The sequence below is a fragment of the Stegostoma tigrinum genome, chromosome 39 (genome assembly GCF_030684315.1).
Source record: "Stegostoma tigrinum isolate sSteTig4 chromosome 39, sSteTig4.hap1, whole genome shotgun sequence".
In the NCBI taxonomy this organism is placed as follows: Eukaryota; Metazoa; Chordata; class Chondrichthyes; order Orectolobiformes; family Stegostomatidae; genus Stegostoma; species Stegostoma tigrinum.
Window position 1 is genome coordinate 1,921,723 of NC_081392.1, and position 27,181 is coordinate 1,948,903.

At 42.7% G+C, this 27,181-nt stretch overlaps 1 protein-coding gene across 2 annotated transcripts in view; it reads right to left on the reverse strand.

The window, feature by feature from the left end:
• The window catches only part of LOC125447794 (synaptosomal-associated protein 25), a 196,502-nt gene that overhangs the window by 39,818 nt on the left and 129,503 nt on the right, over nucleotides 1–27,181 (reverse strand). For both annotated transcript variants that reach the window (XM_048522519.2, XM_048522518.2), the window contains exon 4: nucleotides 4,219–4,267. In XM_048522519.2, the coding sequence (XP_048378476.1) occupies nucleotides 4,219–4,267 (49 nt within the window). The remainder of the gene's footprint in view (nucleotides 1–4,218; nucleotides 4,268–27,181) is intronic.

A 27,181-nucleotide genomic window follows, 5' to 3' on the forward strand; every position in this document is an offset into this window, starting at 1 on the left:
TCATCTTGTGGGACATGGGAGTTAATTCCCACTCATCCCTATTGTCACAATGGAGATGTAACATTCAATTTTTTTGATAGGAAATAGCCTGTGAAATCAGCCAAAAGGCTGATGGGCCTGGGAGAAACCAATTTGTCTGATACCAGATCCACCATTAAAATGATCCCAATTTTCCATCTTTATGCAATGAGTTATTACAAAGCACTGCTTGAGAGCAGGTTGGAGGAAACAAAATGTAAACTTCAGAAAGAAATTAGCTAAATACTTGAAAAGAAGACATTTGAAGGTTTTGGGGAAAGGGTAGGGGTGTGGGCCCACTTGAATATCTTTTTGGAAGAGCTAAATCAGGGACAAAGGACAGCAAGGGTTCCTGCAGCCTTCAGCCCTGTTACAACTGGAGGACTGGGGAGCGTGTGAACAGGTGAAGAACCTGGAGCTAGGGTTTCTTCACAATGCTGACACACAAAATCTGAGCCATCAATTGGTCCAGACTGACAAACTGAGAGGCGGTCAAGAGGAAAAGCCAACTATGGGAGCACCACCTTTAGGTCATGAGCTGGGTTGGGCTATCTGTGGAGGGTGGGTGAATTGGGGGACCTACAGCCTGAAGTTCAGAAGTCGTGGAGAGGCTTGTTGATAACAAAGGGAAGCAGTTTTTTTTTCCTTTGATCATATAGTGTGTGTGTCACTGGCTTGCCCAGCATTATTGCCCATCCCTAACTGCCCAGAGGGCAGTTAAGAACCAGCAACATTGCTGTCGTTCCAGAGTCACATGTGGGCCAGAACGGGTAAAGATGGTAGATTCGCCTCCCTAAAGGGTTCGAGTGAACCAGATGGCTTTATTATTTTTTTAACTGACAATTTATAGTGGTTATGTACGCTAGCTTTTCAAGTCTAAACCTTTACAATTCCTATATCATCATCTGTCATTGCAGGATTCAAACTCCCATCCCCAGAGCTAATGGGAACTGCAGATGCTGGAGAATTCGAGATAACAAAGTGTGGAGCTGGATGAACGCAGCAGGCCAAGCAGCATCTTAGGAGCACAAAAGCTGATGTTTGGGCCTAGCCCCTTCATCACCTCCATCAGATTTGGTTGTCAGAAATACTTCGTCGTCTATGGCTTGTTGAAGCCTGGAATGTTTTACCACAGCAGAACCAGAATCCAGAGATAATGGGAACTGCAGATGCTGGAGAATCCGAGATAACAAAGTGTGGGGCTGGATGAACACAGCAGGCCAAGCAGCATCTTAGGAGCACAAAAGTTGATATTTCGGCCCTAGACCCTTCATCAGAAAAGGGGGATGGGGAGAGAATTCTGAAATAAATAGGGAGAGATGGGGAGGTGGACCAAGGTAGGATAGAGGAGAAGATAGGTGGAGAAGAAAGTGTAGGTGGGGAGGTAGGGAGGGGATAGGTCAGTCCGGGGAGGACGGACAGGTCAAAGGGGCGGGATGAGGTTAGTAGGTAGGAGATGGAGGTGCGGCCTGAGGTGGGAGGAGGGGATAGGTGAGAGCAAGAGCAGGTTAGGGAGGTGGGGATGAGTTGGGCTGGTTTTGGGATGCAGTGTGGGGAGGGGAGATTTTGAAGCTTGTGAAATCCACAATGACAGCACTGGGCTACAGGGACCCCCATCCCAGGCCCCAAGATGACTTTCCACATCAAGCAGATGTTCACCTGCAATTCGGTCAATGTGGTATACTGCATCCGCTGTACCCGTTGTGGCTTCCTCTACATTGGGGAAACCAAGTGGAGGCTTGGGGACCCCGTGGCAGAACATCTACGCTTGGTTCGCAATAAACAACTGCACCTCCCAGTCGCAAACCATTTTAACTCCCCCTCCCATTCCTTAGACAACATGTTCATCCTGGGCCTCCTACAGTGCCATAATGATGCCACCCCAAGGTTGCAGGAACAGCAACTCATATTCCGCTTGGGAACCCTGCAGCCCAATGGTATCAATGTGGATTTCACAAGCTTCAAAATCTCCCCTCCCCCCACTGCATCCCAAAACCAGCCCAGCTCGTCCCTGCCTCCCTAACCTGTTCTTCCTCTCACCTATCCCCTCCTCCCACCTCAAGCAGCACCTCCATTTCCTACCTACTAACCTCATCCTGCCCCCTTGACCCGTCTGTCTTCCCCGGACTGTCTTATCCCCTCCCTACCTCCCCACCTATAGTTTCCTCTCCACCTACCTTCTCCTCTATCCATCCTCGGTCCGCCTCCCCCCGTCCCTATTTATTTCGTAATCCTCTCCCCATCCCCCATTTCTGATGAAGGGCCTAGGCCTGAAACGTCATCTTTTGTGCTCCTAAGATGCTGCTTGGCCTGCTGTGTTCATCCAGCTCCACACTTTGTTATCTTAGAACCAGAATCCATATGATTTTGAAAGCATGGGTATAGACAAAGATTCGAGGAAAGCAGTTTCTGCAGAGGAGAGAAGGGCAGGATAATTAGTTTAGTCCTGGATTAACAAAGAGGACACATTTAATCCATCTGTGCTATAACCTCCTTGCTGGATGTAAATAATACGGGCAAATGCTAATATTCTAAAAAGAGCATGGCAGTTGAAGATTAAAGTGAGTTCATTGGGCAATGTTTCATGTTGGAGGAAGAATTCTGAACTTTTAGAATTACGCAGCAATTCATGTTCCTGAGTATTTCCCTGTTGATGTAGAGATCTAATTCCGTCTACTCCACCATCAGGGAACACAAGATATCATTGTGTTCTCAAAAGTGCTACTCAACCGAAACTTGGACCAGACAGTTCAACTGCACATCTTGTTCTCAGCCAATGTTATCTGTTAGAGTTATTTATGAAAATAATTCACATTATTGACTACCACTTTTTTATCCACATGAGTGGGACATGAGTGTCACTGGTTGGGTCAGCATTTTTTGCTGTTGGATTTTGTGGAATGGAATATCTCCCCATGTTTTAAAAAATATAAACTGAACACAGAAGAATAGATCTTCTAATCTGTTAAAAGCTGCAAAAGAACTAAAGGTGAGATGAAAAAGAATATTTTTTGAGTGTTGGTTGATAACATGTTTGGGATGTTGAGATCACATGGTTGCAGGTTGATGAGCACATGATTATGTTGGGATCAGATGGTTGAGCGCTGTGAACACACGGTTTGGGTGTTGTGATCACATGGTTGCAGGTTAGAGATCACACGATTTCTGGATTGGTGATTTTATTTGGGCACCAACAATCTCTCGTCCTTTCTCCAGCTTCCTAAGTCACCGACCTAAGTGACATTGTTCTCCACAGTGGGCTAAATACAGTTTGCCAAATTGTGAATAATTAATTTGCAGTTAACAAAGTTCTTATGTTAATAATCCAGTGTGTTACAAGCTCCTCAATTTGTTCATTTCAGTTTGTCTTCTGAGAAGGTGCTGTGCTGCCTTGTAAAGTGTTTCTGACATGTCTCAGCAACCCACATCCATGTGCATACCTGGACAGAGAGTGTCCAAGTTTCCACCTCTTAGATGAAACAGTCAAACATTCAGCCTTCATGAGAGGAAGCTGGTTTCTTCCCTATCCCCCAGCTGGGAATCAGTTCACATAGCCTCAGGCAGAGACCGAAGTAAAGACCATGAGGACAGTGTGCCTCAGAATCAGAAAGGTTTTGAATGAAGAAAACTTTCATGTCCATATGAGTTTTTGATGTGGAGTTATGCCAATAGGTAAAAGTGAAATCAACACCTTTCAATGTACTTCATCATTTACATCACTGCCCTTCCCTATCCCAGGCATGTACACACAATTCCTCTTCCCAGGCATATATTCATACTTCCTAATCCCAGGTATGTATTCACACTTCCCATTCCAGGCATGGATGCAGATTTTCCCCAACCCAGGCATGTATGCACACTTCTCCAAACCAAGCATGTACACATGATTCCCCATCCCAGGCATATACACACAATTCCGCAAATCAGGCATGTATGCACACTTCTCCAACTCAGGCATATATGCACAGTTCCCCATCCTGGACATTTGCACACACTTCCCCTTCCCGGGAGTGTATACACACTTCCCTACACTAGGCATGTATGCACATTCCTCTATCTCAGGTATGTATGCACAATTCCCCACCCCAGGCACATATGCACAATTCCTTATTAGAGGCATGGAAGTAAATTCCCCATTCCAGGCATGTATGCATAATTCCCCATCTCAGGCATGTATGCACATCTTCAAGATGCACTTACCCCCTTGTTCATCCAACATAACCAGAGTCCTGATCCCGGCATCTTTGCTCTGTGTGAGGTGATAAGAAAAAGAGTTTTAGAGGGATAAAATGAGAATTATTCAGAATGGCACAAGTGCGTTTGGTAGTCCTTGTCTATATATCAACAATCCAATTCATTTTATGAGCTTTATGCCTGATAACTGCTGCATGCTGGAATATTGCAGATTAACATCCAAATTCAAACCCAATTCCTCCGAAATATTAGCAATGGAGTTGCATCTCAACTTTTGCTGAATTTTCATCAAACTGTCTCTGTCTACCACGGGTTTTGTAGAATTTCAATTGCATGCAGATTAAGAGAGATATCTCAAAGCAGCTCACAGCAAGAGGCTTCTTTTTGAAGACTAGTCACTATCACATTAAATCCAATCCACATTCAGCCACAACAAGAAGCTTCCTGACAGGTGCTGAGTAAATGGAGGTGGACAGTGAATATTCAATTCTATGCATGAAGGCCTATTTTGAATACTAATTACCATAAACTGTTGGAAGGAATAGAATGTTTAGAAAGAATGAAAGCACTAGTGTGGAAGGATTAGCCAGTATGGAGTTTTAAAAATGCATCCAGGAGAGCTTTTTGTGCCAGCCCATGGATAGTGCTACTGGAGATGGGGCAGTGCCAGATCAAATCCTAGGCAATGAAGCTGGTTAAGTGGGTGAAATGTCAGTGCATGAGCATTTTGGGAATGGTGACCATAACTCTGTGTGTTTAAAAGTGATAATGGAATGGGATAATGATAGTGCAGAAGTTGTGTCTAAATTGGGGGAAAGTCAATTTCAATATAATTAGGCAGGATCTGGCAAACATTGACTGAGAGCAGCTACTTGCAGGTTAACTCACAAGTATGCATTTGGAAAGTGTGAGCCTTTTAAATGTAGTATAGTGCGAATTCAGGACCAGTGTGTTCCTCTAAGAGTGAAGGGCAAGGAAAGAACATTCAGGGAATCCTGGATGTCAAGGGGTATTAAGAGTTTGTAAAGAAAAAGAAAAAAGCATATGTAAGGTACACCACATTGAAAACGGGGAGGGAATCTTCAAAAGTATAGAAACTATAGAGAGGTTGCTTAAGAAGGAAATTAAGAAGGCAGAGGGGCAAACTATTTTTGGCAGATGGGATCAAGAAAAACTACAAGGCATTATACATAACATACATTAAGAGTAAGAGGATTACCAGGGAAAGCTCAGGGCCTATTAGAGACCAATAGGGGCAACTTGTTCATGGATCCAGTAGACATGGGTAAGATCTTAAATGAATATTTCTCATTTGTATTTTAAGAGGAGAAAGACAACGTAGCCAAGGATTTCAGTTGGGACGGTTCTAGAGCATGTTCAGATTAATAACGAAAAGGTGTTAGATGTTATAACAGCACACAGGTGCACAAGTTCCCAATGCCTGTTGAAATGTATCCCAGGCTGCTTTAGGAGGCAAGGGAGGAGGTTGCTGGAGCCCTAGGGAGATAAATAATAAGAAAAACAACAGAGATTGCTGAAAAAGCTCAGCAGGCCTGGCAACATCTGTGGTGAGAAATCAGAGTTAACATTTCGGGTCGAGTGACGTTTCCTCAGAACTGGAACTCAGAATTAGCTTTAAGTTCAGAACTCTACTTTCAGATTTAATTATGACACTCTCCACCTTAATGAAGAATTCTACATATTATGGTCAGTTTTCCCCAAATGATCTCAAACCACAAGGTTGCTAATTAAAGATAATGGGAACTGCAGATGCTGGAGAATCCAAGATAACAAAGTGTGAAGCTGGATGAACACTTCAGGCCAAGCAGCATCTCAGGAACACAAAAGCTGACGTTTTGGGCCTAGACCCTTCATCAGAGAGGATGACTAAGGGTCTAGGCCCGAAACGTCAGCTTTTGTGTTCCTGAGATGCTGCTTGGCCTACTGTGTTCATCCAGCTTCACACTTTGTTATCTCAGGTTGCTAATTAATCCTCTTTCATTACACATTTTCTGAGGAAGAATCACTCAACCTGAAATATTAACTCTGATTTGTCTCCACAGATGCTGCCAGGCCTGCTGAGTTTTTCCCACAATTTCTGTTTTTGTTTGTGAGTTACAGCATTCGCTGATCTTTCAGGAGATATTTAATACTTCGTTAGCCACAGGTGAAGGGATAGACCAGGTTAATTGCAGGCCAGTTAGCCTGACATCAATGGTAGGACAGGTTTAATCAATACTTGGAAAGGCAGTCATTTATCAGGAACAGTCAGCACAGATTTGTTGCAGGAAGATCCTGTCTGATTGATGTAAATGTGTTTTTTGAAAAGATGGCTAAACATGTTGATTAGGAAGTGCAGTTGATGTGGGTTACTTGGACTTCAGTGACGCCTTTGATAAGGTCCACTCGGAAGGCTGCTCCTTCCCAAATAAGATAAAGTAGACACATGAGCTTTTTGTGGTACAGTGGTAGTGTCCCTACGTCTGAGCCAGAAAGACCAGTGTTCAAGACCAACCTGCTCCTCAGGTGTGTCACAACATTTCTGAACAGGCTGATTTTAAAAAACTAAAATTAATAAAAGCAAACCATCTAGTGCAGGAGGCCCAGGTTCAAGTCCCACCTGCCCAGAGGTGTTTGATGGCATTTCTGAACAAGTTCAGATGTGGATCCTGAAGTTTCTTGATGTATCACTCTCATTAAAATTACTGAAAAACCAATGATGGGTTTCTAAAACAAAATAAAACAGGCCCAGGAGATCTCACGGTACAGTTTTAGTGGTCTTGGTATAAATCACGCCTACTTCAGAGTTATGTAATAGCAACATTGAACAAGTTCATTAGAAAATACAATAAAACAGATGCAGAGGGGCTCTTGTGATACAGTGCTAGTGTTCCTATCTCTGAGCCAAGAGGCCCAGGTTCAAGACCACCTGCTCCAGAGGTGCGTCATAGAGTCATACAGGACGGAAACAGACTCTTTGGTCTAACCAGTCCATGCTGAACATAATCCCAAACTAAACTAGTCCCACCTGTCTGCTCCTGGCCCATATCCCTCCAAACCTTTCCTGTTCATATATTCATTTAAATGTCTTTTAAACATTGTAATTGTACGCACATGCCCCACTTCCTCAGGAAGTTCATTCCACACGTGAACCACCCTCTGTGTAAAAAATTTGCCTCATGTCTTTTTTAAATCTCTCTCTTCTCACTTAAAAATGTGCCCCCAAGTCTTGAAATTCCCCATCTTTGGGAAAAGACTATCAACTCTATACCTCTCATTATTTTATTAAAGTCTATCAGGTTACCTCTCAACCTCCTACGCTCCAGTGAAAAGAGTCCTAGCCTATCCTGCTTTTCCTTGTAATGCAAATCTTCCATACCCAGCAACATCATGGTACATCTCTTCTGAACCCTCTCGAATTTGATCATATCCTTCCTATAACTGGGCAACCAGAACTGAACACAATATTCCAGAAGAGCCTCACCAATGGCTTGTACAACCTCAACATAATGTCTCAACTCTTATACTCAAAGGACTTAACAGATTGATTCAAAAATACATTTCAAGCAAACCCAGGGTTGGATCTGTTGAACTGTCTGCCCCGGTTGGGACTAGCCTATGTCCATCATGAGTAGTGGGTTCTATTTTGGTGTTCAGCAATAAATGATATTCCTTCCTGTCAGTCTTCCTGAATTATCACAGCAGCGCATAACAACAAAGTAGAGAGTACACGTTTTGTTTGCAAGAGCCTGAATGATAGATTAAATAGCTCTGTTGCTGTACTCTATGCTCTCAACAGGAATACAGGAATAGCAAACAGACTGGAGATAACAGTGAACACAGACCAATTAAACATGAACTACACAGAGCAATGAATGCAGAACCAGAAATATACATGGACCAAAATATTACTGGATTGATGTAAATATTCACTTTTTCATGACTATGTAATTATGCCATTATATATTTGGTAAAGAATAATCATCAGATTTTAAAGATGGATGCACAACCTTACAAGATGGCTCCTAGATGTCACGTAACTGCTCTGTTGATGCACTGCAACCAAAAAAGCAGACAGGCTGATGTGTTACCTCAGCATCAATCACAAAGGGAAACATTTAAAATTTGATTAACCCTTGGGGAACATCACAATGGGTCCTTCTAAAGGTGTGAGAATTCAGAGCTTCTGACAGTATGAGAGGTGGAAGGACACCATGATTATTTCCAGCATAACTGACAGTGGGCTTCAAGGAACAATGCATCATCAAAGTAAACATAGTGTTCATTTTGCTTTGATTTTCATATGTTAGGCTGTGAGACACCATTTTAGCAAACTTCCCAGGTAGGATTCTGAAAGACACCCAGAGAGACAGACAAAGGCAGCACAAAGGAGAACAGCTCTTAGAACGGTCTAGGCCCGAAACGTCAGCTTTTGTGCTCCTGAGATGCTGCTTGGCCTGCTGTGTTCATCCAGCCTCACATTTTATTATCTTGGAATCTCCAGCATCTGCAGTTCCCATTATCTCTTAGAACTTAACTGCTGATTTGTTGAAATATCCCAAGCAATTTGCTAGTGCTGTAATGATAGAACTACTGAGGAACAAAAAAAAACTTTTCTCTCTCCTATATTCTGCTCTACTTACAAATCCGCTTCTGCAAGCACCCTCCAGTTATTCACCAAAGAAACAACTGCAGCTGTTGAATTCTGACTTCAAATTTTTGACCTGTTTTCCTCAGAAGGAGAAATCTTCAAACAAGCCAGGCCTACAATGATATTAAACAGATCTTACTTCCATCCCTATAAGTATCTTTCATCTGTATCTACTTTTAAACTTTTGTACCCATATATTTTTAGCTAACAGTTTCATGACTTCTATTTGAATTGCAAAAGCAGTTTTCAATAAACTACCCTTTATCTTGTTTGAGACTAAATCTTTGCTGCTGGTTGTTTTAAATTGAGACATTTGAGAAACAATAAATAAATCTAAACGAGTTTTATGAATTTGCAGTTTGGACACACCTGGTGCGGTCTTGACAAATTGTAATCCAAATGTTGCTGAGAAGTATGAGAAAAATTGCTGCATGTTGTTGAAGTTACATATGAATGAATGTTATATATGATTAAACAGACAAAGCCAATTCTGGATAAATCATCTTTTTTGATATTTTTGGATTGTCACATTCTGCCTGGATTTGCCTTGCATTATTGTTGACTCCCAAATATTTTGCCAAACCATCTCATCAGTATCCCACTCACTTGTACTTCCCAGACTCTGAACCTTATCCTATACAAAGCTTTACCTGATAAAACACCAGTTTGGGATATTTTAACAGGTTTAATATGTTATATAAATACCTAAGCTGTTGCTGTTGAAACACGTCACAAAGTGCTATCAACAAGGGACAATAACCTCTTTCAAACTTCCTCCAGCATTAGTGAAACAATAAAATCTAATTTATAGTGGGCATCACAGTCAGAAGCTGCAGGCTTATTAATAAAATCTGTTTGAGCTCACAGAGCTTCTTTGAACATTTATTGCTAAATTGCCCTGTAGGTACGTTGAATATGGCTTCCCAATATGCAGCCTTATTCTTAATGAGTTTCAAGCATAAATTTCTAAGCAGGTCCGCTATTTATGCAGTAATTTTCAGACGATTTATACAAGTAATTACATGTCCTCTAGGAAGAGACTTTGCTGGCTGAAGTACCTGCCTTAGATATCCAGGCGTGTGGAGCAAATGCTAAATAATTCTATGCATCTACAGCTCCATCTGCTGTGTGATAGGAATTAATAAGTATACAGCAGCTTGAAAAGAGAGAATGCTTTTGAAGTAAAATTCTGGGCTTCTCTTTACTCAATCAATGAGCATTTAAGGAGATATTCAATTCCTTCCAATAAAATATATTCCACAGAGGAAGATTGTCATGGGGGAAATGCAACCATGGCTAGCCAAAAAAAATGGAGGAAACATAAAGGCAAAAACCAAGGCATACCATATTGCAAAAGTAGCAGCAGGCTAGAGGATTGAGAAACTTTTAAAGATCAGCAAAAGGTTACGAAAAATATAATAAAAAGAGTAAATGGAACTTATGAAAAAAAAACAGAAAAATATGTGAAAACAGGTAGTAAAAGCTTCTTTAAGTATACAAAAAGGAAGAGAGTAGTTAAATTTAATGTTGGTCCCTTAGAGGACAGGACAAGGGAGTTGATAATGGGGAATACAAAAATGGTAGAGATAAATCAATACTTTTCCTCAGTTTCAAAGTAGAAGACAATGAAGCCATCCTAACAGTAACAAGTTATAGAAAAGCAGGAGCTTAAAACAACTCCCATCACTAGGAAAAACTACCAAGAAAACTTCTGGGACTACAGGCTGACCATTCCCCAGGGACTAATGGCCTACAGCCTGGGATCTTAAAGGATGTTAAGACCATGGTGTGGAGGTGTCGGTGTTGGACATCTGATGAAGGAGTAGCGTTATGAAAGCTTATGATTTGAAATAAACCTATTGGTCTATGTGCTGTGTGACGTCTGATCTAAAGGATGTGGCAGCAGAGATAATGAATGAAAATTCCTGGGCTTCTGGAAAGCTTTCAAAAGATTGGAAAAATGCTAATGAAATGCTCTTATTCAAAAAAGGAGGCAGAAAATTGTGTCAGAACTTTATCTGTAGAACCCTCCAACAGCACGACTGAGGATGTAAATATGTTGGATTCACCAGTAAGGCAGAGGGGGAATGAAGATATTCAACTGAACCTACAAGTTGAGGGCAAGAGTTAACATACTTCAGATGTATCAGCAGATTAAGAATGAAGTTTGTAAGCTGCAAATGACATTACAGGAGCTAACATTGAGGTGGGATGACTAAAAATGCACAGATTCAGGACATAGTCAAGAAGAAAGTACCTGCACGAGAACTAGGGTACTGTCAAGAAGAAACTGCCTGGCTTAGAAATGCAGGAGATGGCAAAAAAAGAGAGAAACTATTTGTTTCAACAGCAGCCTTCTTCCATGAAGAGAATTCATGAGATTTAGTTTCCCACCAATGATGTGATGGAGCTATGGCCTGATTTAGCAGGGAAGACTGTGGAAGAAATTCAGAAAATTATTGATAACGATGGATATGGATCGATCCCATGGTGTCGCAGGAATGACTTCCTCCCAAAGAAAACTGAGGACACAAAAGGTCTTCCAAGTGAAGAGATAGTTATATAAAACTCAGAGACAAGACAGAATCAAGGTCAACCATCCTCAAACCAAAGCCCTACTAATTATTAAAGTCCAGACAGAAAGTGTTCTGGGAGAATGTGAAAGCTCTAGACTACTTGAATTTGTGAAATCAGTGACCTGGGGGAGATTGGTGAGTGGTAAATTTAATTATATACATGAATCTGTGAACGCTAAAACGGTAATTGTTGGGAGAAAAGCTGGGTGGGGGAGTATGTTGTATAATAGATACATAGGTAGATTCATATAGTACAGAACGGCTCTTTGGCCCCTTGAGCCTGCACTGACATAACTATCACTAAAGGCACGCTAATCATAATTTTCTGCACTTGTCCTGTATCCATAAATGTTATGATATTTGAAGAACTCATACAAATATTTTTAAAGGTTATAAGATTTCTAGCCTCCACTACTTCCCAGACATTGCATTCCAGATTCGCACCACTGGCTGAGGGAAAAAGTTTTTTCCCAAATCCTCTCTGAATCTTCCAGCCCTTACCCAAAAACTATGCCTTCTCTTGACGGACCCCTCAACTAAACTACTCTCTATTCACCCTGTCCCTACCTCTCTTAATCTTATACAGCTCAAATGTTCTCCCCTCAGTCTTCTCTGCTCTAGCGAAAACAATCCAAGCCTACTAGTCTCTCCTCATATCTCAATTAAGGGATTAGTTTTTGAAAGGGTTAATTTTGGAGATTACATTAAACTACACCAAGCTGATGGTATCACACTGGCTTGAGTGGGGACAATGCAGAACATCTGAGGATCTTGGGGAGTAAAGACGAACCTAATCTGAGTAACAATGTTACTCTTATTCATGTTACTTGTACAAGTTTGCTTTCCTGCGATAAACCACATCTCTTTTTAAGACAAGAGCCATTCCTCATTAAGACTCACTTGGTGGTAGCAAACTGCTCCAAACCTCATGGTGGCAGTGGTTGTTATTCATGACATTCTCATGATATTCATCCAGATGAGAGGAGTTATGTCTCTCTGAAACAATTCAGGCTGCACCCAGCATAATATCACTCGGCAGGAGCTGGGTTACGAAGTGGGCAGGCTGGCCACGTATATTCCTGTCATTGGGATGGGATGGGGAATGTGAGCCTGTCCCTTAAATTTCAGCCATTATTTTCTTCTGAGCCAAATCCAAAATGCCCACTGAAAAGTGCACCAAATTTATCTAGAATTCCTTAAATTTGATAAAATATCAATTCCTTCATGAACAGTGTCTTTCAACTTGAAGAACCTGTTGGGTTTAAAATTCAGTTTGAATCCCATATGACTGGTTTAAACCATGGAGAGGTGTGTCAACAGCAGAGTTCTGAGGAAGGGTCACTAGACGCAAAGCGCTTACCTCCAATTTTTTCTCTACAGATGCTGCCAGACCTGCTGAGCTTTTCCAGTGACTTCTGCTTTTGTTCCTGATTTACAGCATTTGCAGTCCTTTCAGATTTTACAGATTCCATAGGAACTTTCAAAAGAAATCCAGGCATGAACTTGCAAAGAACTGACTTGCAGAATTACAGGGAGAAATTTGGACAAGGGGCTAAACTGCTGTACTCAATTTGATTGCCAGCAGAGGCCTAGGCTGAGTGATCTCAGTGTGAACTGCAAGATCCCACGTTTCCAGCCTAGATCTCAATAGGATGAGCTACATTTGAAAAGGACATCTAAAATGGTGAGTAGCATTGACATCCATATATCTCAGCAAAAAACAGCTGTTCTGATCATTCCGTACAGACATTGATGTTAATAATAATGTTAAAACTACTATTCCCATTTACACTTCCTCTACCAATTGATGCTTAATTACTTGGTCCATTCTACTTCACCTTGCACCAATTATCCCTTTTGTCATTTCTCTCATGCTATTGCTGATCGTCCCTTCTGTTTCCTGCTTCCCTACTTGCTTCAAGCTTGTGACATCACTAAGCTGGCTGAAATAGTATCATGCTTCCTGACCTGCTGAGTACCTCCAACATTTGCTGCATTCCAGCATCTGCAGTATTATGCGTTCATCAGCATACTTGTGCTATTTATTTTCACTCCTGCAGTAACATAGACTAGCAAGGTACCAACTTAAATTTCTCTCATTGTGCTGTAAATGAGGCTATCTGTATTCTCACTGAGAGATGTATCTGGAGGATGTGTGCCAGGGATTATCAAGCTTTACACAGCTCGGGGAATTTATATCAATAATTTGTAAAATTCTTCCCTTGCATGGCCCTTTGTAATAGTGAAAACCCTTCCAGAGAAGCCATCTTCACCAGTCAATACATGTGGAGCTGAAAAAGCATCAGATGGATACTGTCTGAAATTAGTCTCTCTTTCACTGCCCCCACTTTCTTTGTCTCTCATACCCTCTCCATAACATCCTCCAACACTACAACCCTCGCAGGTAACTGTGTTCCTTCATTCTGGCTTCATATTGCTGTAGATGAGTCTGAAATGGTTAATACTGAAGTGTTCCGTTGGCATCACTCACTATGATTATGTCAAATGGACCAGTGGGCAGAACAGCCTTAGATCTGAAAGGTGTGAGGTTGAACATTTGGTGTCCCCAGAGTCTCTGTAACAAAATCTATCATATCAATGCAACCTGCAACTTGCTGTAATAACCTAGATCCTGTTAGTTACAAGAGACTCTTCTTGTTAGACCAGGAAATGGTGTTCCTTGACTACACTAGACTCTGCAGATTCTTCCACTTAAAGAGAATGGTTGCAGTAACTTTCATCATAGCTCATATGGCAATTGTGAGCCGCCCTGCCCATATAACAATTTGCATCTCCAAGTCACTTCATATAGGCATGTCATACACCCTGCAAATTCCTCCTTGAACTTCTCCACCTCCCTCTCCCCCTCTTCATCTTTAAGGCACTATTAAAAATGACCTTTTCAACCAGCTGTTTTATTGTCTCCTATTGTAGCTCAATGTCCAGTCAATTACTGTTAATGTACCTGTGAAATACCCCACCAGTTTCATATGTTAAAAACATAATGTAAGTACGCATTGCTGTTTTTGTCACAAGTCTTTCCACTAATAATACAAATAGAGGAAAACTTGTGATAATTTAGAGAGACTTTAACAAATTGCAGGATGTGTTTGTAATTCACAAATAAACTTTGAATCAAATGAATGCAAGTTATGTAAGACAATAAATAAAACATATAATCTTTTGCTGATATACTTGAATAAGTAGTTGGTGTTATCGTCATCATAACACAGCCACACCACTGAGAAACTGCACAGGAGTTACTGTACCTGTGGTTGTTCCTCTGGCTTTCTGCCTCACTGCTCACTTCCTTTTCTGCTACCCATTCTGTTCTCCGTTGTCCACTTTCCTCACTACTGCCCATTATTGTTGGGGATGTATAGAATCATAGAACTCCTACAGTGTGGAAGCAGGTCATTTGGTCCATTAAGCCTACACCAACCCTTTGAAGAGCATCACAACCAGACCCACCTACCCTTTCCCAGTAACTCTGCATTTCCCATGCTTACGCATCTCTTGACATGATAATTTAGCATGGCCTATCCACCTAACCTGCACATCTTTGGACTGTGGGGTGAAACACCGCAGTCAGAGGAAACCCACACAGGCACAGGGAGAACATGCTTACTCCATAAAAACAATCACCCAAGGCTGGGATCAAACCTAGGTGTCTGGCCCTATGAGGCAGCAATGCTAACCACTGAGCCACCATGCCACCCAATGTAGATGAGAATGTGTGGGGAAATGATAAGTAAGTTTTCAGATGACATGAAGATTGACCAGGTGGTTAATAGAGGAAGAATACAAGAAAATATAGATGGGTTAGTCAGATAAGCAGATCAGTGGCAGGTGGGATTTGAGCCTTATAACTGTGAGGGAATGCATTTTGGAAGATGTAACGCGTCAAAGGTGTACTTAGCGAATGGCAGGACACCAGGAAGCTCAGGAGAACAGAGGGTTTGTGGGGTGCATACCCACAGATCCCGGAAGGTGGCAAAATAGGTTAGTAGGATAGTTAAGAAGGCGTACAGGATAGTTGCCTTTATAAGTCACTTCACTTACAATTCAGCTATTGACTCTTTAATCACACTGTCTGATCACCTGCAGAGACTTATTATTCGACACTCCATTCACACCATTTATATGGTTTTGATCTCTCTGCCTATACATTCTGCGCATGTATGTTTTTATTCACTTCACCTGACGACAGGGCAGCATTTCTAAAGCTTGTGATTTCAAATAAACCTGGACTATCACCTGATATCGTGTGACTTCAGACTACCCCAGCCCAACACTGGTACGTCTACGTTATTTATAAGTCATGACACAGCTTATAAAACCAGGATTATAAAACCAGGAAAGTTATGCTGGATCTGCGCAAAACTTTGTTTAAGCCACGGCTGGTGTAGGAATGCAGTTCTGCTCACCACACTATTAGAAAGTATGTGATTGCCCTGGAGAGGGTGCAGAACAGATTCACCAGGTTGTTGCCTGTGATAGAGAATTTAGTTTTGAAGGGGGCCTGGATGGGCTCTGTTTTTTTTTCATTACAGCACACAAGAAGGTTGATGGCGGGAGGGGAAGCTGATTAAGGTGTGCAAGATTATGAGGAGCATGGATAGGGTGCATAGAAATCAGCTGCTTCTCTTAGGTGAAGGGCCAATAAAGAGGAGGCATAATTTTAAGGCAAAGGACAGTAGCTTTAGAGGAAATGCAAGAAAGATATAATTCACTCACAGGATGGTGGAAATCCGGAATGCATTATAAAAAAGATAAAGTGGCATTGGAGATTACACCAGAATCAGTGGTAATGCCAAAGAGGAAAGAGGCTCAGGATCATTTCTCTCAAAAATAGAATTCCAAGGGGTGGCCAAATAGATGCCTTCAATAAAATAAAAGGGTTTGTTGGAGCAGATCAAGTGTTTGAATTGGGGAAACCGCAGCCAGGTGCATGTCTGGTTTCACTTCATTTTCAATCTTAATTATGCAACTCATTGCTGAATACAGTCAAGAGTTTTGGTGCCTTGGCAAATGGTGGGATATCAGGAGTGGGCAAAAAAGTGTAGTTAAAGCCCAAGATCAGGTACAATTGTATTGAATGAGACAGCAGGCTTAATGGGCCAAATATTTCTTAAGGTCTTGTGCTTCAAATTCCTTTGTGTGCTCATTAAAGGCTAAACTTGTTAACAAATTCGTTAAAGTACATGATAGGATTTTGATATTATGGCAAGGAGTCTCCAGTGATCTGGGAATAATGGGTCCAAAAACCACAGACACAATCAAGGTACGGAAATCTTTCCGAAATAATAATGAGAAATAGATCACAGGCTGTGAACATTTGAATCAGAAGATATGAAGAAACACAAAGGTTGGGGTTGGAGGAGGGTGCAGGGTGTATGGGTTTGGGGAATGTAGCTGGATGAAAGTATGGGGATTCCACACCAGCCCATACTATGTTCACTGCTAATCAACTATTGAACGGTAGGAGAGTCAACGGGCCGAATGGTCTATTCCTGCTTCTATTTATTTTGTTCTTATTAGCCTCACTAATAAATCCATTAGGGACTCACTCCTCTCGGAAGGAAAGTTGTTGGCCAGCTGACAGATTCTGAAAAAATGTGACACACAGCCAAAGCATGCTGCAAATGGCTCAAATCATGTGGAGTAGGAGGTCCAGCCCTCAAACACTCTGACCCGCGATCAGACTGTCCAGCAGTGCCAGTGCATGGGAGTGAATATCGATAGGACTGTAACCAATCCCAGGATGAAGGCTCTAATGGAACCCTAGACTTAGACAAAGTTGGGGCACTGTGTCGCAGGGAGCGGATGAAGGAGATGGAACAGTAGTTTGAAAGTCAATGCAGAAAAGAGATCCCAATGATCCAAGAACTGAAAACTCTGCATCCTACACCACTGGGTGTAATCCGATGTCACTACCCGTAAGGTTCTGCTTTTAAACTTCTTACCTAACTCCCTTAGCTCATTTTGCAGGATCCCAAGCCTTTTTCTGTCCATGTCATTTGTACCAATGTGCACAATAGCCTCTGGCTATTCACCCTCCCCCTTCAGAATGTTCTGCAACCATTCAGAAACCTCCTTGACCCAGGTAGTCAGGAGACAACACACCATCCTGGTGTCTCTTCTATGGCCACAGAATCTTCTGCCTGTCTTCCTCACAACTGAATCTCCTATCAGTATCACTCTGTCTTACTGCACCCTTTCCCTCTGAGTTGCAGAGCCAGTCACAGTGCCACTGACCTGACCGCTGCGGAGAGCCTCTGAAAGGTCATCCACCATCCCCTCCGCCCAAAACAGTATCCATATTGTGACGTGAATTACATAAAGGGTAGGGTAAAGAAAAGGTTGGAGGAGGCTCATGTGGTGAGCTATCATTGTGTGACCTGATGACCCAAATGACCAAGCTGTAAAATCTTTGCAAACTGCGCAGAGATAAATGATTAGTTAACCTAACCTCTGTTGTTGAGATCTTAACAGTGTCATAATTATGGATAGAGTGCCTGAGCAACTTGAAAATTTTCAACTGCTCAGAGAAATTCAGCATGGATTTGGAAATGTGACATTTGAATCAGACTGAATCATTCGAAGAAGTGACGAAAGTTTGAGGTAAGTGGATGTTTATACAGCATTTAGTAAAGTTCAGCACATGAGTTTGTTAGCTAAAGGTGAAGTTCATGGACTTGAAAACAAATTATTGATTTGTTTAGGAAGTTAGCTAAATTAGCAGGAGATGGAGAGTAGGTACAATGGATAATTAGGCTAATTGGCAGGATGTCACTTAATCCCACAGCCATCTGCAGGGGGGCATAAGTATTCAGTGACTGAATTGGGGGGGGGGGGTGGATGGAAAGCCTAATATATATACCAAGTGTATTGATGACATAAAGACAAACAACTGTCAGCAACACAGATAGGAGTATAAAACTGCAGAAGAATATCAATGGATTAAGGAGAGAAACATTGACAAACGGATTTCAACTGAAGGCAGATTTTAACACTAAATGTTAGAATTTATCCTTTCAGAAGTGAAGTTCTGGAGCACTTCTGGATGCAAAGGGTGGTAGAAATTTGGATTATTCTTCTTGAATAGGCAGCTGATGCCAGATCAATTGTAAGTCTAAAGTTGTTAACTTGTTGATTAACCAATTAAAATAACTGCACAGAGACCAGTATGCTGTCACCAAGTCACACTTTATTTACATGTGCTTAATTCAAGACAAGCTAGCTCAGAGCTGGCTTCTAGAGAGAGCAAAACCCCTGCCACTTCTTTTTCTATCTGTCAGCCAGGATTCCCTGATTGGGGCCAGTTAAAGCCACAACCAAGGAACTCATATTCTATGAGATTCACCTGGCTGACGTTGTGCAAATCACTATACTGATGACAGAAGAAAATGTGACAAAGGTGAGTAATACTGTACCAGCTCACTGAATGGAGAAACAGGCTCGAGCGAAAATGGCGTCCATCTGTTTCTATGTTAGGAATAAACTGAGACTGAAGGGATTATATTGTAAGAACAAGTTGCATAAAAGGCTTACATTCCCTCATAAAAGACTGCAGGGTAATTTGATTGACATGTTAAAGGATATAGTTATAGAGTCACAGAGTGACACAGCACGAAACAAACTATTCGGTCCAACCAATCCATGCCAAACATAATCCTAAACTAATCTAGTCCTACCTGCCTACTCCTGGCCTATATCCCTCCAAACCTTTCCTATTTATGTATCTATCCAAATGTCTTTTAAATGTTGTAATTGTACCCACATCCACCACTTCCTCAGGAAGTTCATTCCTCAAACGAACCACCCTCTGTATAAAAAAAACGAGGTATCTCATGTCTCTCCTCTCATCTTAAAAATGTGCCCCTAATCTTCAAATTTCCCATCGTAAGGCAAAGATAGATACCATTAACTCTATCTATACCTTTCATTATTTTATAAACCTCTGTCAGGTCACCTCTCGACCTCCCATGCTCCAGTGAGAAGAAGTCCCAACCTATCCCACCTTCTTTCATAACTGAAACCTTCCATACCCAGCAACATCCTGGTAAATCTCTTCTGAACGGTCTCCAGCTTGATAATATTCTTTCTATAACCAGGTGACCAGAACTACACACAGTATTTCGGAGATCTCACCAATGTCCTGTACAACCTCAATATGACTTCCCAACTCCTATACTCAAAGGACTGAGCAGTAAAGGCAAGCAAACATACATTTCCACCAGTGAGGGGTTTTAAGAATGCGGAGTCATGATACTACATCTAGAAGCTTCAGTGAATCACTAAAAAAAATGAAAGGTAAAGACAGAGTTAATGGTAGTTGTCTTTTCCTCAACTGATTGATTGATTTTATTATCACATATATCGAAATACAGTGAAAAGCTGTGTTTATGAGTGGTACAGGCAGATTGCAGCAAGCAAAAGATGTACAAATTAAAAAGACTTAGAGGCGTACAGGTTGCATTATTTGAGGCTACAGTCCATTCAACAGTCTGATAACGGCCAGAAAGAAGCTGTTCCTGAACCTGCTGGCGTATGTGTTCAGACTTCTATATCTTCTGCCTAATGGAAGAGGTTGTAAAAGGCCATTACCAGAGTGCGATGGGTCTTTGATGATGTTGGTCACCTTTCTGTGGCAGTGAGCCATGTAAATAGAGTCCATGGATGGAAGGTCGGCTTCTGTGATGGTCTGGGCTGTGCACACCACCTTCTGTAGTTTCTTATGGTCCTGGGCACAGCAGTTGTCATTCTAGGTCACTATGCACTTGGATAGTATACTTTCAATGGCATATCTGTAGAAGTTGGTGAGGGACATTATGACATGCCAAATTTCCTGCGCTGTCTGAGGAAGAGGAGGCATTATTGTGCGTTCTTGACTATTGCATTTACATGAGAAGTCCAGGACAGAAAGTCGGGAAGCATCTCTTCACACAAAGGGAAACAGAAGTCTGGAACTCCCAAATCCCCAAAAATCCCTGGTGAGCATGAAGAAAATTTCAGAACTGGAACTGAGAGATTATTAGCTAAGGGAACTGAACGAAGTGGTACAGACCACCCCATATCAAACTTTGGTAGAACATGGCCTTCCCTTTCCTCTACATTCTTGACTCCTATTGCAAATGTATTATGGGGTCTATGCACAGTAAAGTTCTCTCATGAATCACTGGACATCACATGCACTTAAAGATTGCTTGTAGGGTGGCGTTCACATATTTAAATGAAGATATTCCTGTCTGCAACAACCCAAACTGCACTGACAGGAAAACGCCTGCCAGCAAGAAAACACCCCCTCAATTCCATGGTTGCCTGCACTCTGTTCCTTAATGTGATTAGATTGCAGTGACCATAAATAAAAGAATTAGGCAGCTGAAGCCACTGTCCTGTTGCTCCTTAAAGACACACACACTGCCAGCAAAATGAATTCCAGAATCCAGCAGGCACTTAGAATGCCCCACAGTTACCTTGCTCATTCTCACAGCATCAGAAATACACAAAGCATTTCACATTCAATTCATTACATCAAATGCAACCACTATTGGTATGCAAGCAAACACATCAATAATATTGTACATTCCAGTAATCTACAAATATTAATGAGAATGATGACCAGCTCGTCAATCTTTGTCTGCAGTCGTTGATGGATGGGATGTGACAACGCTGATTGGTGGTTAGGGTGAAGATTTGCATTGGTGCAGTCACCACTGATAAACAGTGGCTTGTGGAGTAAGTGCTGTCAAGAGACAGTTAAACCTGAAATGCTACTTAGTGTTTCCCTGCTCCCTCCACTAAACCAGACAAACTCACTACGAGGACCTTAATTGACAAGCAGAAGAGGGAGACAGAGGAAATTATAAATTGATAATTGATTTTGCTATTGAATGTAGATCACAAAGTTCTGTGTAAGGTCATTGTTAACTGAGTCAGGTCTGCTCTGGGACTGGCAAGTCACCATGACAAAACCTGTGTTGTACTGGGCAGGAAGATCCCTGACAGCCTCATGCTCATCAGGGATACAACTGGCTACATGCAGTGCTGTGGGGTGGATACATGCTTTATCAACCTGGATCAGGAAAAGGCCTTCAACAGGATATTGTACACGTACATTGCAGATGTTCTCTCGAAATTGGGTTTTGCAGATGGAGTCTGCAATTGGATCCTACTGTTTTACACCAACATCATTAGTGCAGATGAGAATCAGAAAGCTTCCCAATCACATCTGGAATCAGGCAGGGCTGTCCATTCTGTCCTGCCTTGTTTGTGTGCTGCATAGAGCCCTTTACCTAGTCCATCAGAAAGATGACAGCCTGAGAGGGGTGACTATTCCAGGCAGCAGAGGCCAGCAGGTCAAAGTCTCCCTGTACATGGATGATGTTTTCTGCTCAGATCTGCAGTGATTCAGCAGAGTCATGAGCCTCTGCAACTGGTTTGAACTGGCCTCAGGTGCCAAGGTTAACAGGGGCTAGAGCAAAGTCATATTCTTTGGGAACTGGGCCTTCATTCCCTTCACTGTCAGGACAGACCACCTGAAGGTGCTGGACATTTGGTTCAGAGGGGCTGGGGTGTGTGCCAAAACTTGGGAGGAGTATGTCACCAAAGTAAGGCACAAGCTAGGCAAATGGGAGCACCGACCCTCTCCATTGTGGGTGTAAACCTGGTAATCAGGTGTGAGGTACTCTCAGTGTTGTCAGTGATTGGGAAGGACAGGCAAAAAGAAAAAAGGCGGTGGAGTGGCATTGCTGGCTAAAGAGTAAAATTAACACAATCGTGAGAATGGATATTAGCTCTGACAATGTGGAGTCCCTACGGGTAGAGTTGAGAAATACCAAGGGCAAAAAGCATTAGTGCATGTTATATATGCACAGAAGGGAAGGGGGGATAGGAAGAGAGTGATAGTCATTGGGGACTCAATAGTTAGAGGGACTGATAAAAGGTTTGCTGGGAACGAAAGAGACTCACGGATGGTGTGTTGCCTCCCTGGTGCCAGGGTCCGTAATGTCTTGGATCATGTCTTTGGGGTCCTGAGGGGAGAGGGTGACCAGCCCCAAGTCGTGGTCCACGTAGGCACCAACGACATACGTAGAAAGAGGAATAGGGATGTCAGGCAGGATTTCAGGGAGCTAGGGTGGAAGTTAAGAGCTAGAACAGACAGAGTGGTCGTGTCTAGTTTGTTACCCGTGCCACGTGATCGCGAGGCAAAGAACAAGGAGAGATTTCAGCTGAACACGTGGCTGCAGGGCTAGTGCAGGAGGGAGAGCTTCAGGTACATGGACAATTGGGGGTCATTCTGGGGAAGGTGGGACCTCTACAAACAGGACAGTCTCCACTTGAACCAGAGGGGCACTAATATCCTGGGTGGGAAATTTGCTAGTGCTATTTGGGTGGATTTAAACTAGCTCAGACGGGGGATGGGAAACTGAGGTGTAGTCCTAGTACACAGCAGAATGAGTGTAGGGAGGACATGATCAGGACCTCACTGTCACAGGAGTGTGCTGGCAGACAGCAAGCTGGATTGAAGTGTGTCTACTTTAATGCCAGGAGTATCTGGAATAAGGTAGGTGAGCTTGCAGCATGGATAGGTACCTGGGACTTTGATGTTGTGGCCATTTCGGACACAGGGATAGAGCAGGGTCAGGAATGGATGTTGCAGGTTCCAGGGTTTAGATCTTTCATTAAGGTCAGGGAAGGTGGTAAAAGAGGGGGAGGGGTGGCTTTGTTGGGCAAGGACAGTATAATGGTGGCTGAAAGGACCTTTGATGAGGACTCGTCTACTGAGGTGGTATGGGCTGAGGTTGCCGAGGAAGGTTTGTCGACTGAGTCAGTATGGGTGGAAGTTGGGAACAGCAAGGGAGCAGTCACCTCACTGGGGGTTTTCTACAGACCCCCAAATAGCAGTAGGGAGATCGAAGAACTCATAGGCTGGCAGATTGTTGAAAAGTGCAAACGTAGCAGGGTTGTTGTTATGGGTGACTTCAACTTTCCCAATATAGATTGGAACCTCCTTAGTGCAGATGGTTTGGATGGAGCCATTTTCGTCAGGTGTGTTCCTTACTCAGTATGTGGACAGGCCGCCGAGGGGGGAGGCCATTCTGGATTTGGTGCTCGGCAATGAGCCAGGACAGGTGTCAGATCTCGTGGTGGGAGAACACTTTGGCGACAGTGACCACAAAAGCCTCATATTTACCATAGCCATGGAAAGGGAAAGGAGCAGTTACCAGGGGAAGCTATTTAACTGGGGAAAAGGAAACTATGACGCGATCAGACAGGAGTTGGGAAGTACAGATTGGGAGCAATTGTTCCACAGAAAGGGCACAGCAGATATGTGGAGGCTGTTTAAGGAGCAGTTGTTGCGAGTGATGTATAAATTTGTTCCTCTGAGACAGGTAAGAAGGGGTAAGATTAAGGAGCCTTGGATGACGGGAACAGAGGTGCTTCTAGTCAAAAAAAAAGGCAGCGTACGTAAGGTGGAGGAAGCAAGGGTCTAGCACGGCTTTAGAGGATTACAGGCTTGCTCGGAAGGAGCTCAAAAGTGGACTGAGGAGGGCCAGGAGGGTGCACGAAAAAGGCTTGGCAGGAAGGATTAGGGAGAACCCGAAGGTATTTTACTCATACGTGAGGAATAAGAGAATGATCAGGGAGAAGGTAGGGCTGATCAGGGATAGCGTAGGGAACTTGTGCGTGGAGTCTGAGCAGATAGGGGAAGCCCTAAATGAGTTTTTTGCTTCGGTTTCAACTAAGGAAAGGGACATTGTTGTGAATGAGAACTTTGAGGAGCAGGAAAACAGCCTTGAACAGATCAAGATTGAGGAAGTTGACGTGCTGGAAATTTCGGCAAATATTAAGATTGATAAGTCCCCAGGGCCAGACCAGATTTATCCTAGGTTGCTCTGGGAAGCGAGAAAGGAGGTTGCTAAGCCGCTGCCGAGGATTTTTGCTTCCTCACTCTCCACGGGAGTCGTACCGGAAGATTGGAGGGAGGCAAATGTTGTTCCTCTTTTCAAGAAAGGGAAAAGGGAAATCCCTAGAAATTACAGTCTTATGTCTGTGGTCAGCAAGGTTTTGGAAAGAATTCTGAGGGATAGGATTTATGACTATTTGGAAAAGCATAGGGTGATTAAAGAGAGTCAGCATGACTTTGTGAGGGGAAGGTCATGCCTTACAAATCTTATTGAGTTCTTTGAGGAAGTCATGAGACAGGTTGACAAGGGTTGAGCAGTGGATGTGGTGTACATGGACTTTAGCAAGGTATTTGATAAGGTTCCCCACGGCAGGCTCATTCATAAAGTCAGGAAGTATGGGATACAGGGTGATTTGGCTGTATGGATTCAGAACTGGTTGGCTGACAGGAGGCAGAGAGTGGTTGTAGATGGTAAGTATTCTGCCTGGAGGTCAGTGCTGAGTGGTGTCCCGCAGGGCTCTGTTCTTGGGCCTCTGCTCTTTGTAGCTTTTATAAATGATTTGGATGCGGAGGTTGAGGGGTGGGTTAGTATGTTTGCTGATGACACAAAGGTTGGAGGTGCTGTTGATAGTATCAAGGGCTATTGCAGGCTTCAGTGAGACATTGACACAATGCAGAGCTGTGCTGAGAAATGGCAGATGGAGTGCAACCTGGATAAATGCGAAGTGATGCATTTTCGAAAGTCGAACTTAAATGCTGAATATAGGATTAAAGGCAGGATTCTCGGCAGTGTGGAGGAACAGCGGGATCTTGGTGTTCAAGTGCATAGCTCCCTCAAAGTTGCCACCCAGGTGGATAAGGTTGTTGAGAATGCATATGGTGTTTTGGCTTTTATTAACAGGGGGATCGAGTTTAAGAGCCGCGAGGTTATGCTGCAGCTCTACAAAACCCTGGTGAGACCACACTTGGAATATTGTGTCCAGTTCTGGTTGCCCTATTATAGGAAAGATGTGGAGGCTTTGGAGAGGGTGCAAAGGAGGTTTACCAGGATGTTGCCTGGACTGGAGGGCTTGTCTTACGAGGAGAGGTTGACTTAGCTCGGACTTTTCTCTCTGGAAAGAAGGAGGAAGAGAGGTGACCTGATCAAGGTGTACAAGGTAATGAGAGGCATGGATAGAGTCGATAGCCAGAGGCTTTTCCCCAGGGTAGGATTGACTGCCACGAGGGGTCATAGTTTTAAGGTGTTAGGAGGAAGGTATAGAGGAGACGTCAGAGGGAGGTTCTTCACCCAGAGAGTTGTGAGCGCATGGAATAGTTTGCCAGTGGTAGTCATGGAAGCGGAGTCATTAGTGACATTTAAGCGACTGCTGGACATGCACATGGACAGCAGTGAATTGAGGGGAATGTAGGTTAGGTTATTTTATTTTTGGATTAGGATTATTCCATGGCACAACATCGTGGGCTGAAGGGCCTGTACTGTGCTGCACTTTTCTATACAGACCCCTAAACTGCAGTAGTGATGTTGGGAATGGCATTAAACAGGAAATTACAGATGCATGTGAAAAGGGAGTATCAGTGATCATTGGTGATTTTAATCTTCATATAGATTGGGCAAATCACATTAGCCACAATGCCGTATACACTCCTGGAGTGTATATGGGATGCTTTTCTTGACCAATATGTGGAGGAACCAACTAGACAGCAGGCCACCTTAGACTGGGTACTGTGTAATGAGAAGGGAATCATTGCCAATCTATCTGTGGGAGACCCCTTGGGGATGAGCAACCGTAACATGATAGAATTTTTTTTTATCAAGATGGAGAGTGAGGTAGTTGATTTGGAGACTAGAGTGCTGAGTCTTAATAAAGGAAACTATGAAGATATGAGGCATGAGTTGGCCTTCATAGACTGGGGTGAGTTAATTAAAGCGATGACAGTGGATAGACAATGATAAACATTCAAGGAACGCATGGGGAACTGCAACAACTGTTTATTCCTGTCTGCTACTGAAGCAAAATGGGTAGGAGTAATCCAATCCATGGCTTACAAAGGAAATTAGAGATAGTGTACAATCAAAGGAAGAACCTTACAGATTGACCAAGAAAAATAAGTCTAAGGATTGGGAGCAGCTTAGAATTTAGCAAAGAAGGGCCAAGGGATTGATTAAGAAGAGGAAAATACAGTATGAAAGTAAACTTTTAGGGAACATAAAAGACTGACACTAAGAGTTTCTATAAGTACTTGAAGAGAAAGAGATTGGGGGAAAGAGGACTGGGAGAATGTGTAATAGGGGCTAAAGAAATGGCTGAGCAACTGAACACAGACTTTGGTTCTGACTTCACAAAACAGGACACAAATCAGATAACAGAAATGTTGGAGATCGCAAGGCTTAGTCAAAGCGAAGAAATGAAGGAGATTAATATTAGTAGAGAAATGGTGCTGGGAAAAATTGATGGGATTGAAGGCAGATAAATCCCTACGGTTTGATAATCTACATCTCAGAGTACTTAAGGAAGTGGCTCTGGAAATAGTGGATGCATTTGTGGTCATCTTCCAAGATTCTATAGGGTCTAGAACAGTCCCTGCAGACTGGAGGGTAGCTAAGGTCAATCCAATACTCAAAAAGGGAGGTAGAGAGAAAACAGGGAATTATAGACCAGTAAGTCTAACATCAATAGTGGGGAAAATTCTCAAATCTATTATCCAGAACTTTAAGCAGTGGTAGGATCACAGTCAGCTTGGATTTACGAAGGGGAAATCATGCTTGACAATCAGTGGGAATTCTATGAAGACATAACTAGTAGAGTTGAGAAGGGGGAGCCTGTTGAT